Below are 14,190 nucleotides of genomic sequence, written 5' to 3' on the forward strand. Positions count from 1 at the left end.
TTAATATGTACGATGAATTTCATATGTAATGTACTCTAGTTAATATTTGTGATGAATTTTTATCTCTACTAGTTCATATATATATATATATATATATATATATATATATATATATATATACACACACACATGTGACAACCTTGTCGTAATGACTGAAACATTTTGTTAGAATTAAGACAGTGTGCGTGGGAAAGAAAACTGCTGGAGGCAGACAGTTTCAGCTCCCGCCAATTTAGCAACTTTAGTACCGGTTGGAAGCATGCCCGGTACTAAATGCTCCTAATTTCAGATCCTGCCATTTAGCAACTTTAGTATCGGTTGGGAGTCCTGCCCGGTGCTAAATGGAGGAATTTAGTACCGGGCAAAAGCTAGCACCAGTATTAAATTGTCCCACCTACAAATACTTCATCTTCTCCGTACACTTAGCAATTTCGAAAAATTAGCATTTCCTCCCTCTACGCCATGCCGGCCCCATCCTCGTCACTCTCGCCCACCGCCGCCGCCCTGTCCCCATCGTTGTCACCATCGCCATCGCCGTAGCCCACCGCCGCTGTGTCGGTCCCGTCCCCGTCTCCATCACCATCACTGCCGTCCCGTCCCCGTCCCTGTCATCACCGCCCCATCCACATCGCTGTCGCCGCCTGCCCCGACCCCTCGTTGGTTAGTTTTTCTTCTTCCCCGATGAGCTCCCCTACCTCCACCCGCATCCAGCCGCCCTGCACTCCCCTTCACTCCTAGCCCCATCATGAACCGCCGCCGTGCCGCAGTCCTCACTCCCGGCCCCATCCCGAACCGCCGCCGCTGCAGCTCCTCCACTTCCCTGTCGAGTCACCGCACCACGGCTCCTTCCTTCCTCCTGCCGCACCTCCACATACCGCCTCCACCACCGGCGACCGTGCCTCCCCTTCCGTGGGTGACCTTGCCTACCCTTAGTGAAATTGTGAATCAAATTTTGAAATGTGAATTCTCAATAGGGATGTATGCATGTGAATTGTGAAATTGTGAATGTCAATCCAATTTTAAATTTTGAAATAGGAATTCTCTATAGGGATGTATGCATGTGAATTGTGAAAAAATGAATGTGAATAAAATTTAAAATTTTGAAATGTGAATTCTCAATACGGATGCATGCATGTGAATTGTGAAATTGTGAATGTCAATCCAATTTTAAAATTTTAAAATGTGAATCCAATGTGAGTATTATTAGTTTTCACAATTTCTTAGCATTACTTTGGACAATCTTTTATTCTTAGCTTTCGTGAATTATGATGTTTTACGGCATAATTATTATTGCAGTTGATGTTTGTGTCATAATGTATCTTAGTTCAATTTTATTTGGATAGTTTGGGTTAACTATAGCAGATGGAAGTTCTTTTCGCTGTGGTGGTGGCGGCCGTGGTAGCGGCAGCTGTGGACACTATATGTTCGAGGAGCCACCAACTCGTCGTCTAGGAATTCACTTCCCTAATGGCGCTATTGACTTGCCACACAGCGATGGAAGCAAAGGATTGATTCCCAGCATAGTAATATTCTTTTCTTCTTGTAATTATTTTTTTACTACACATGAATAATTTCTAAATTTACCTACATACAATGTACCTTATCAACCCAATTAGATGGGTCAAAAATATTGTCGAAGATTTTGGTGGTACTTCTCTTGTAGTGCAAATTGAGGTTGTTGGTGAACTTCATTTTAAAATAGTACATATCTCTTTTCAAGCACCTGTTAGAGAAATAGATTTCACCTCGATGTCACCTGGAGAGGCCATCATGATGGTTTGAATTACCGCATGGGGTCAAATAGCACCAAGTAGGGTAACTTTTGAGAGGACCGCCGTAGAGGCCTGCCTACAGCAACTTAAGGATCATGGGTACTTTGTACTAGACTTGTCATATTTTCAAATAAAGTAGCTCGAGGAGAGAGAAAGCAATGTGCTTGTGACTGCTGAGAGGCTTTGTCGGCTTAATCAACATGACATGGTATGGAACATTTTTTATCATTCTTTTAACTTTAGTTATTTTACATCTTGTAACTTTCATAACGTTATTATCATGTTTTAGGATCTCTTTGGTACTACCAATGCAGCAATGAGCTTTCGTGCAATTCTGACTCAAGTCTTGGATGTGTTGGATTTGACTTACATGGGTGAAAACCCGATATTCACCATAGATTGGAAGTTCTAGGCTCATCTCACTTTCTACAGGGCCAAATCAGTTAACTTCTCCATTGTTCGAGATTTATAGTAGTGTATGCGACCGTCCATGTGAGGCAAAGGAGAGTGCACTCATCCGTGCTCTAACTTTTTTGATGAAGTTCTAGGCTGGACAATTGGAGACCTTAAGGCCCTGTTTGGTTCCATAGGACAAACTTTAGTCCCTCTTTTTTTGCTTCTTTTAGTCCCTAAACTGCCAAACATAGGGACTAAAAGGAGGACTAAAGGGTTTAGTCCTCTAGTTCCTTAGGGGGTGACTAAAGTGAACTAAAATCCCAGGAGGACACCCCTGTCCCTCATTTATTGCCCATTCCCACTCGTCCCGAACCCTCCCTTCGGGTCACCCTCGCTCTCTCCCCTCCCCACCACCACCACCCCCTCTACTCCCCATGTCGCCGCCACCGCCCCCTCTTCTCGCCACGCCGGCACCTCCAATCCTACTCCTCCCCATGCCGCCACACCCGCTCGTCCCCACCACTGCATCCACCATGGACGGCCATGGGAATGGCTACTGCAACTACTTTTCTCAGACAGGTTACCCGGACGCCCCCGACAAAGATAACTTTGTCACCTTCTCCCAGTCGGCATCGTATCGTCCGGTGGCCCCCAGCCTCTCCGCTCCCCAGATGCACATGGAGCATCTGGATCTCAACTCCCAGGCTGACGGCTTCCCCCACCTTGGCTCATACCAGGAGTACCAGCAAGTGGAAGTTGCTCCCGGTGACCAAGGGCTATCTCTTCTTGGCCATAGCAACAGATCTAGCCATGGAGGAGGCCGTGGGGTAGGTCGCCGCTCGAGGTCACTGACCACTGGAGCTGGATCTGATGGAGTCCGTGGGGGATTGGTGGCTAACCGCGGAGGCCGTGGGGGCAGCCGTGGGGGATCGGTGGTTAACTGCGGGGGCCGTGGATCCATGTTTGTTGGGAACAGCTTCGTTCCTCCAGAGCATGTCAGCGCACTCGAGGAGCAAGATGATAATAGCTTTCAAGGCAGTTCCCAATTGGTAAGATCCAAATCCGTGCTCTGATTTTCTCTGATAAGATGTTCCATTTCTAGCTTTGTTGTTTTGTCATGAGTTTATTTGCTACAATGTGATGCTCCATTGGGTAGTTCATATGTTGATTTGGTCCATTAGGTAGATTTAGCTAATAATATTTTCTGTAATAGAATCAATCTGACAAGGCCAATTGGATCAAAGAAAGCACATATATTCTATGATCTTGCTGTTGAAAAAATAAGAGCAAGGAGCTTCCTGAGCGGGACAATGTCAAGTAGAGGTTACAATGAGATGCAACAATAATTTTTCACAAAGACTAGCCTCACACATACAACCAAACAAATGAGGAACTGATGGACTCAATGCAAGACCCTTTACGCTTTCTGGGTGTTTCTTAATCAACATACTGCTTTAGGCCGAGCACCTAATTTTACAATCATAGCATCGCTGTCTTCTGGAAAAAACACATAGAGGTAATTTATCTTTGAACCGTGTCATCATATCTTCATGACTGTGATTATATCTTGATGTCTGTGATCTAATTAATCTTTGTTTTGTCCGTTTATTTGTGTATTTCAGAAAAAACCGGAGTGTAAGAAGTTCCAGTGGGGCGTACCTATGTACATGGAGCAACTAGTTGAGATGTTCCATGGGGTGATAGTAGATGGATCCACCTCATGCATCCCTGGACAAGCACCTCATGACTTTAAAGGAGCATATGGTGATGATGAAGGTGAAGATGCAGATGGAGAATGCTTTCTGAACAGTCCAATGAGTAGTAGCAGCCGCAAGAGGGCAAGCAGCACTACAGATACAGCCACAAGTCCACCCAAGAAAATCAAAAGTCCAATGTTAAAGATGTTTTAGGGGCTGATTACAGAGTTACAAATTGCTAGAAACGAGGAACAAGAAACCTTAGCTCACATTACAAACAACAAGAGCCGGCAGAAGGAAGAGATGAAACAAGATATAGCAAGATGTCTGAACATGGCTGTGGAGTGTGGGGCAACTATGGACTCAGAGGAATACTTCATGGGTACTAAGTTGTTTCGAGATGAATACAACTAGCAAATCTTTTGCCAATTCAATTTAAATGAATATAGGTTCATTTGGTTGAAGAAATGGTGCAAGGATAGGAGTGGGTGATGATTTTAAGTGATTTGATGTAGTAGCTTAATCTATGTGGAACCTCTAAATTTTTGTTGATCTCTCTTTTGTGTGTTGAACCTCTAAATGTTTGTTGAACTTTTTTATTATGTGATGAACCTCTGAATATGTAATTTGATGCTACTGATTACATTTCTTACTGCTGATTATAATTTGATGCTGCTGCTGATTATGATTTGTTGTTGTTGCAAAGAGGTGCCTGATGGTGAGGACGCACTAGCAGATTATGTCTTGAAGTGTCAGAAGAGGAGGAGAAGAATTGCTATTATTGCTAGTGCCATGATCGGTATGTACCACTTTAACACATACATGAACAAATCGAAGTACAGAGTACCAACAGAAAGTGGTTATGGATGGGTCATGACAACACTAGGAAATAAGAATTCTTGCTTCAACATATGTAGGATGAGTCGGTGTGTGTTTGATAAGCTTCATAATTTGCTTGTTGAGTCATATGGATTGAAGTCCACATGGAGGCTGTCATCTATGGAGGCTTTAGGGCTATTTTTATGGATATGTGGTGCCCCTCGGTCTACTAGACAAGCTGAAGATCGTTTTAGTAGGTCACTCGAGACATGTAGTAGGAAGTTTTATAAAGTACTACATAGTGTGAGTAACCTTGCAGCTAATATCATTAGGCTAGTAGACCTTGAATTTAGGAGTGTGCATCCTAGGTTGATATCTCCTCATTTTTCTTCATACTTTGACAATTGTATTGGAGCAATAGATGGGACACATGTACTTGTTGTGGTGCCAACTAGCAAGGTAGTGTAACATACGGGAAGACATGGATATAACAATCAGAATGCGATGGCCATATGTGACTTCGATATGAGATTTACTTTTGTCATGGCGGGATGGCCTGGCTCAGTTCATGATATGAGGGTATTCAAAGATGCAATTGAGAAGTATGGAGATAAGTTTCCATGTCCACCTCAAGATATTGACGTGTTCTATGCTCTCTTTTGTCTCATAATTGCAATACTTGCTATGTAACTTACATAAAAAAAAATTGAATGTGTAGGCAAGTTCTATCTTGTCAACTCAGGGTACCCAAACTGACCGGGTTATCTTGCACCGTACAAGGGTACAAAGTATCATTTCCCGAAGTATCGGCAAGGCGCAATGCTAAGAGGTAAAAAAGAGCAATTTAATTATGCACATTCTTCACTTCGTAATGCCATCGAGCGGTCTTTTGGAGTTTTGAAGATGAAGTGGGGGATTTTGTTAGATCTACTAAGTTATCCGATGCTAAAGGAAAGTCAAATAATTATCGCATACATGGCACTTCATAATTTCATTCGAGAGAGTTTTTTGGAGGATGCAGACTTTGATATGTGTGATCATGATGAAAACTATATTCCATTCTCTGAAGCATTGTCTTCTTAAGGAAATATAGCTAATACACCTCACGAGGACGAAGATCAAAGCATGAATCAGTTTCATGATTGGATAGCCGATGGTTTATTTAGTAGGTCATAGCTGTGATGGTTTCGAATGTATGGACAATTTTTCGAATGTATGAGCAATTTTCATGCTCTGCCAGGCGCCCAGAACTAGCCAGTAGCGCGTCCTGAGCAAAACGGATTCTGTGCATATATAGAGCAATTGGGGAGTGCTACAACATGTTTAAGATGCAGATTTTGTGCATTGATTAGGGGTATTTTCATCTTTGTTCATCTGCTTTAATGGACTTTAGTCCCTAGATTCAAACAGGGTATGGACTAAAGTTTAGGACTAAAGTTTGGACTAAACTTTAGTCTAGGGACTAAAGGAACCAAACAGGGGCTAACTATGTCCCATATCTAAGGAAGTGAAGCAAGTAGTACTATGTAACTTGTATGGATGTACCCTACCTTTTTATTATGGATTTGAACTTGTTCTCTCTAAGAACATAAGTATTGATGTATAATTTCATATACAATCTTCTCTGAGTGACTTGGATTTGAATGGGTTAATGTATTAACGTAATATTAGTAGTAAAAGCTCCATCTAATATGAATTATAAAACAAAAGGAAAATGAAAGGGAAAAAAAAGAAAAGGAATAACATTTAGTGCTGGTTAGCAAAACCAACTGGTACTAAAATACCATGCACAAAAGCGCGACGTGGGTCGCAATTTAGTACCGGTTGGTTTCACTGACCGGTACTAAATGACGTGGCATTTAATTAGTACCGAACTAGCGGTACGGGATGGACGCCCGATACTAAAGGGGGTTACTGACCGGTACTAAAGGTCGATCATCCAGGAGTGGGTAATTCATAGATCATAACCAACTGCGCTATGCTAAGAAAGCAAGATTCTATGTATAATATATAGAACGTTGTTGCCACGGTAACCATTTATATGAGAATGATTTACGGCCGGCCAGAGGTGGAAAGCAAAAAAGTTTATGTCACAATCGGAAACGTCCCGTCATTATCTTGGCATAAGCTGTGTCTCCTTTGCAGTGTATTCTTTCGCTCAATTTAATAGTAATAAATATATATTAAGAAAGATGGTGTACGTATTCACCCCCTCTGGCATATAGGTAATTCAATGGAACAAAAGGTAGGGAAATCTAGCTAGGGAACGATGTTACACCTCACGATGGAGTTGAGGATACGACTCTAGCCACTCTGGTTCAAATTATGGTACCTATGAACTATACACGCACAAGCGTTTTCTCAGTGGTAATTGGTTGTAAGCATGTGATTGAAAACATGGACACAAACTGAGGTCAGCTTGGTTGATTGGGTTTTTATCGTGGAATTTCTCTATTCGGATTCAAGTTTTCGACTTAGCACGAGTACTCGTATTTTTTTCTAGATTTATTTATAAATTTACTGTGCTATTATTTCATATGCCGGTCTAGTATTTTTGGAGGTGCTTCTACGCACATTGATGTGCGTACATTCATTCACACGGGTGAGCATGCATATGATTACGTGATTGTCTGATTTTGTACTGTGTTTCGTAAAAGGAAAGAAGACATTTATACATCTATGGGCGACTGGCGTGTAAGTCCAGTGTACGTGGCAGTGTTTATGCGTATGCGTCCTTTTCTCGATACTGGGTAGGTTTGTAACTGTCCGGAGTTGTCGGAATCCTTATGATATCGGTGAAGATTAGATGATGATGTGCTTTGAAGATAATAGCAAACCGACGATCGAGGTGATGGCGATCGGGATAGAGCTACCTGAGGAGGAAGGAAGTGTCTAGGTGCAGATGTTATTAGCTGGCAAAATTGTAAACATGTAGTGCCTCTCGTGTCAGTTAAAAATTGCAGTAGAGGAATCGTAGCATAAATATTGTTTGACTTGTTGGCTATCTGGTGGTGTTTTGCGGGTACGAAGTGCTGTTGAAACGCTGTCAGTGAAAACTACTGAAATTCACTGCTCGAACGTTAGTTTGGATAAGTTGACATAATATTTTCTTACATAATTAGACAACATAGGTTTATTGCAATATACAAAGCACTAGACAGATTACACAAGTGTACATTTGTGCGTCGATCAATCAAGACCCTCTGCAGTAAATTGAGATTATTTATTTGTGGATCTCCCCTCCGATCAGGGCTGGTAATAATAGTAACAATCTCCGTATATCCAATATTCAGGCACAAAAATATCTCAGTCCTTTTTCCCGTTGCAGAACGCAGTGCTGCCTCCTTTCTTCTCCACATTATCTTCTTCCAGACTCTTCAGCTATTCCATAGAGAAGTTCAATACAAAATAGAAAAAAAACATTAGAGGCATGCTTAAAATTCTTTAAAAAACTTGACCATGATAAGCAAAAAAGGAAAATATATATATAAAAAGACACCAGTACCTTCGCTTGCTTTAACTTGTGGTATCTGTAGCCCTGAAAAAAACAAAATAATAAACAATAGTTAGTGTGAGAGTGACAGTACTATGCAGCAAATATAATAAATACTCATAGGTAAATTTCATCTTACACATACTTGAAAATACTATGTAGATTCATCTTTAAAAAAGTTTCGTCATATTGTAATTTTTGCGTCTGCTTGTCTTATTTGGTAATAACACACTGCTATCTGTTTGATCTCTTTCTTGTTTGGTAGCATGGTGCTTTCAGATATGTGGTGGACACATGGCACAATATGCATGGCTACATTCAAAGGATCACATCTTTGAAACCACACTTTATTTCGCCTTTAGTTTCTTGTTTTGCTTTTAGTTTGTATTACTGTGCTTTACTTGGGTGGCCTAAGTATATATACGAGACCTATAGATGATGTCTTATGAACCAGTAATTATAGAATTCTTTGGTGGTAACACTACATGTAACTTACTAAAATACTTGTTCTGAGCAACTTCTATGAAAACAGTGTAACAACTCCGTGAAAAGGTAACATCTGTTGTAAAAATTAGTTATTAGTAGTAACTCCTTACAGCAAAAACAACATTCAAAATGTAGAGTATCAAGTTGCTCCTTCGAAAGAGCCACTATAAGGAAAGTAGGTAGCGACTTACAGTTTCGAAGAAAAACACAAAGAGGGACCAACTCACATCAGATGGACGTGATTTCTGTGTAAATATAGAGCACTAACTTACACCTTAGTGGGCACATCTTTACTGAAAATAAAATGTATTTACCTCGTGGAGCCTGGGTAGCAACACGTACATTATTCCTTGTACTATGTGGACATGGGAAGATGCTTATTTCCTTCAAACCAAGTCAAGTTAATTTGATCTTGATATTTCTCCTGGTAATGTGAGACTACCTACTACTATACATGTCCGATTGCTTCAAAATTTTAAGACCCATAGGTATGGTTTTATAGCATGGGTTTTTTTGCATGATTCTTTTGACTGAGGGGTTTTGCACCAGATATCTTCCCATCTTATAAAATATATATCAAGGTAGCAACTGCCAACTAGCTAGTATATAGTATATATAAGAAAGGATCTACTTACTTTGTCTGTCCTATATAAATAATCACAATAGGTGAAAAGAGGGGCAAAGTTGCTTTGACTGTGCCCTCCTGCGTAGTGATGATAGTCATGGTATGCAGCGCCTCCGTAGAAGGGAATCAACTTGGAAGGGCTGAATGGGAAGTGGTAACTGCAAAATTCAACAACTATTTCGTCATGTATATGGCATGTAAGCACTTCATATGAATATATACGTAAGAAGCTTTTTAGAAATAAACTGTCTACATATATATATAGATCAAAGGGTTGGTTTTAGTTAATCACCCGCTGTGTATGTTAATGCCCTCGATTAGGCGGATGGAGAACCAGAGCCACTGCGTGGTGATGTGGCATGGCGCAATGACTGGGCCAGCCAAGGCGGGGATGGAAAGGAGGAGGTTCTCGGCCCAGTGGCTGTATGACATGGCGAAGCCTGTAGGAGCCGTAAACTCATGGTGGACACGGTGGATCTTCTCGTAGCCCCACTTGGTGTGCAGAAGACGGTGGATCCAGTAGCTGAGGTAGTCCTCCAAGAGAGAGTATACCACCAGCTGCGCAACTGTCTCCCTGACGGACGGCAACGGCAGTCCCATTCGAGTCCTCAGTATCTGGTACGTGCATAGCATGAACATGCATCAGCATATATAATTCAGTTGCTATAGTACTAGCACGCGAAATGAATACGTTTATGGTTATTGTAAGGGTTTCATTGAGTAGAGGACTTGTTCAGAGTGCAAACTTTAGCTTGTCCATATATCCATAGTGGTGTTCTTTCATAAAACCAGCTCACGGCTACCCCTCTCTCTAGTTATATATTTTTGCTATGGTTTTACACGCCTTTTATTTAGATGTGTGTGGAGTTTGATGCATGCAAGAAAATAATTGAATAGTTGTATGTATATATAGTAGAGACCTTGGCGGCGGCGGGATACGAGACGAGCTGGAAGCCAACGGCGACGGGAAAGACGAACGCCGCTTCCATATAGCAGCGGAGGGAGGCTGCCAGCGGCACCTGTACCCGGGGCTGCAGCTTGTACGGCAGCACGACGGACGGAGCGAACTGCTCGAGGACTAGGAGGGGCAGCGGTGTGATCGTGTAGATGACGAAGAGGATACATGTAGTGAGGCAGTGGAGCCAGGAATCTGGCATCGCCGCCGAGTACTGATACCACACAGCTTCCGCCCATGTCATGGCGCGCCCCAGCGCCGCCTCCGCCTCCGCCGCAGTCGCGTAAGGGATCATCTAGTCCTCAGGCGACCTACCTGTTACGTGCAAGCTGCTTCTCTTCGCTACGCTTCGGTCGTCCGGCCGTGGAGTATGAAGCTCATGGCAGCTCCGAGTCCGGGGCTTGCACTCCTTTATAGTGGATGGTCTGGGACACGTGGGCACAAGTGAACAACAAGGTGAAATTACGTGACCGAAGCATTATCTTGATATTAGAGAAAAAAATCTATTTTCAGAAATGAAGCATGGGAAAAGCGTGGAAATGTCAAAAATACGTGAAAGAGACATTTTAACTAAATATTTAGCTTGGTAATATGCAGAATTGATATATAGACACAAAAACATCTGGAATCGTCTACTATGGTGAATTTGCAGCATATCAGATCTTGTACAGGTGGTATTCATCGGCACCACAATAATCTTAAAATCAGCAAAATATGTTCCATCTTTTACGTGGTAGCGAGAAGTTGTTATAAAGTAACCAAGAAAACAAAAAACGTACAACCAGCTCCCAACAACGAGTCCATGGACCACAGCATTTGCTGGTCCTATAAGATGTCAATGTCCATGGCCATGTGGTGAGCACCTGGCAACAATTAACAATGCTTAGATTTTGCCCGATATTCACCGTAAAACTTCCTTCGATATATATTCTCTTATGAATTTTTTTCGACGAATATTCTCCTATGGATTTTACTCTTTCTTCTCTGAAATTTAGTAACAAAATTGCAGCAAGACAGTACTATATGTGTGTATGTGCAGCCAGATAAAATGTAGATATGCAACCTGTAAGCCACTTTAATCACACAAAATCAGCACATATAAAAGGCCAAAGGCTTATAGACCAAAGGAATGTAGAAAGCAGCCATAAAAATCCATCTAATTAAAATAATAACATTTCAGCCGCTGCTTGCAACAAACACTCTCTTACAAGTGTAGAAAATATTAGGCACGAGGATTCTTACGAGTGTAAGAAATGCCAAGCCTCCTTTATTCATGAGTATATTGACGGTTATATTTGGTACTTAACGACCATCAACAACAAACATTTGGACAATGATGATAAGCAACAGCACAACAATGACAATTACGAGGAGGCATGTTACTTTGAGTGCAACGATGATGAGGACAACGATAAAGCAACGGCATTGGTTAGGAAAGGGATTAATGAATAGGGTAATGCTAGGGAAGAGGGGCAATAGACCACAGAAGAGGCTAGTGATAGAGATGATGACAAATATGAGGAGGACAAGGAAAAGGTGGAGGAGCATAAGATTGATGAGGTGGGTAATCATGGTGTCGCCTCTTCTAACAACAAGGAGCACAATAATAGGATTTTAGATGGAGGAGGACTAGTGTGAGGAGAAGATGAGTAGGATCACTTTGACGAGACACAAAGTAAATTGCAGATGCTCAAAGTAAATACAAAAGGTAAATGCGGAAAAGTAAAGAGCAAGGGCATGAAGCCACAATAGATTCTTTCCTGTGGTGTCGAGGAGTTGATGCTCCCCTCCCCATAATCCATGTTGGACCACTCACTAATGATTTTGCTCCCCTTGAGCCAACAAGATTCAAGTGCTCACTAAGGAATGCCACTTCTTCATCTCCAAAACAACAAGCTTCAAACTATGTACAAGAGAAGTCCTTCTTGGGGCTCTCACAATCTGTGAAAGCTCACCAAGAACTCCCCAGTGCCACCAAGATCATCTAGGTGCTGTCAAGCACCAAGAGTAACAAGTCTCAAGCCTTGACCTTACCAGCATTATGCCTAATCAAGAGCTAGATGCACACTTGCTATTCAAACTATGTACAAGAAAAGTCCTTCTTGGGGCTCTCACAATCTGTGAAAGCTCACCAAGAACTCCCCAGTGCCACCAAGATCATCTAGGTGCTGTCAAGCACCAAGAGTAACAAGTCTCAAGCCTTGACCTTACCAGCATTATGCCTAATCAAGAGCTAGATGCACACTTGCTATTCAACTAGCACTAGATATGATCCCTTACGAAGTCGACCATGGCGGCCGATGTCACGGCCTTTAACGGGATCGCCTCCACCCATTTGGTGAAATAATCTGTGGCTACTAGAATGAATTTATGTCCTTTGCTCGATGGAGGATAAATTTGTTCGATGAGGTCTATTCCCCAACCTCTAAACGGCCACGGCTTGATAATTGGGTTCATGGCCGATGCGGGCGCAAGTTGCACATTCCCGTATTTCTGACAATCTTGGCATCCTTTATAATATTTGAAACAGTCTTCGAGGATTGTTGGCTAGTAGTATCCATTATTCCTAATCATCCACTTCATCTTATGTGCCGATTAGTGGGCTCCACATACTCCCTCGTGGATTTCTCCTATCAGAGTTTTTGCCTCCTCTGTTCCTAGGCATTTGAGTAGAACACCATCAATCATCCGGTAGAACAAGTCATCTTCTAGTAACACATATTTTGTGGCCTGAAATCGTATTCGCCGATCCACTTACTTAGACGAATCTTTTAAATAATCAGCGATCTCTTTTCGCCAGTCGTCGGCCGCGAGCTCCAGAACCATGGCGCCTTGAATCGGCCGATATCCGGACGCGTGCTGGGCGAGCCTGTTGGCCTCCTTGTTACAATCCCTGGGGATATGCTCAATAATCGCGAACTTAAATTCCTTCAGAAGCTGGAGGCAATCTTCGTAATAAATCCTTAATATGTCATCCCTGCACTCGGATTTCCCTATTAATTGATCCACGATGAGCATGGAATCTCCAAAAATTTCGACGGCGTCGGCCTTAATCTCTCTCAGCAATTGTAGCCCCTTTAATACGGCTCGGTATTCTGCTTGGTTATTAGTGGCGGATGCTTCTATCGGCAGAGAGAAATCATAACTTGCCCCCCGAGGCGATATGAGAACGATGTCGATTCCTGATCCGGCCCCACATGACGAACCATCAAAATATAAGGCCCACGGTACTGGCTCCACAACGGTGATTTCTGGTCCGCAATGCTGGGCGACGAAATTGGCCATAACCTGACCCTTGATGGCTTTTGCCGATTCGTATTGTAGATCGAACTCTGATAAAGCTAAGATCCATTTTCCGATCCGTCCTTTCAAAATCGGCAATGACAGCATGTATTTTACTACGTCGTCTTTGCATACGACTACACATTCTGCCGATAACAAGTAATGTCTGAGTTTGGTGCATGAGAAGTAAAGGCATAGGCATAGCCGCTCTACCGGGGGATACCTTGTTTCGGCATCCAGAAGTCTCCTGCTGACATAATATATTACCCGTTCCTTTCCTTCAAACTCCTAGACCAGAGCCGACCCTATAGCTCGTTCATTGGCCGATAAATACAGCTTAAATGGCTTACCAGTTTGAGGTGGGACCAAAACTGGTGGCGAGATCAAGTACTGCTTAATGTCTTCTAGTGCCTCGCGTTGCTCTTCTCCCTATACGAACTCTTGGTCGGGTTTTAATTTTAACAAAGGTGTGAAGGCGTGGATACACCCGGATAGATTGGATATGAATCTTCTGATGAAATTGACTTTGCCGATCAAGGATTGTAACTCAGTTTTATTTTGCGGGGCCACAACCTTATTGATGGCTGCTATGGTCTTCCGGTTGATCTCTATCCCACGCTCGTGAACCATGAATCCCAAGAATTGTCCGGCGGATACGCCAAAAG

At 42.4% G+C, this 14,190-nt stretch overlaps 1 protein-coding gene across 2 annotated transcripts; it reads right to left on the reverse strand.

Annotated features, from left to right (window-relative positions):
* Positions 1–7,749: 7,749 nt before the first annotated feature.
* Positions 7,750–10,636, reverse strand: LOC117859214 (very-long-chain aldehyde decarbonylase GL1-10). 2 transcript variants are annotated; one of them, XR_004641127.2, is made up of 5 exons: positions 10,209–10,636; positions 9,581–9,903; positions 8,855–9,446; positions 8,190–8,222; positions 7,750–8,065 (listed from the first exon to the last, which is right to left on the reverse strand). XR_004641127.2 is itself a non-coding variant. In XM_034742419.2 (5 exons), the coding sequence occupies exons 1-5, from the start codon at positions 10,536–10,538 to the stop codon at positions 7,991–7,993; spliced, it is 909 nt and encodes a 302-aa protein (XP_034598310.1). In that variant the 5' UTR covers positions 10,539–10,636; the 3' UTR covers positions 7,750–7,990. The 2 variants fall into 2 exon arrangements, 1 of the variants encoding a protein (XP_034598310.1); XM_034742419.2 differs by having other exon boundaries at positions 9,299–9,446.
* Positions 10,637–14,190: the final 3,554 nt, after the last annotated feature.

This window comes from Setaria viridis, chromosome 5 (genome assembly GCF_005286985.2).
Source record: "Setaria viridis chromosome 5, Setaria_viridis_v4.0, whole genome shotgun sequence".
Taxonomy (NCBI): domain Eukaryota; kingdom Viridiplantae; phylum Streptophyta; class Magnoliopsida; order Poales; family Poaceae; genus Setaria; species Setaria viridis.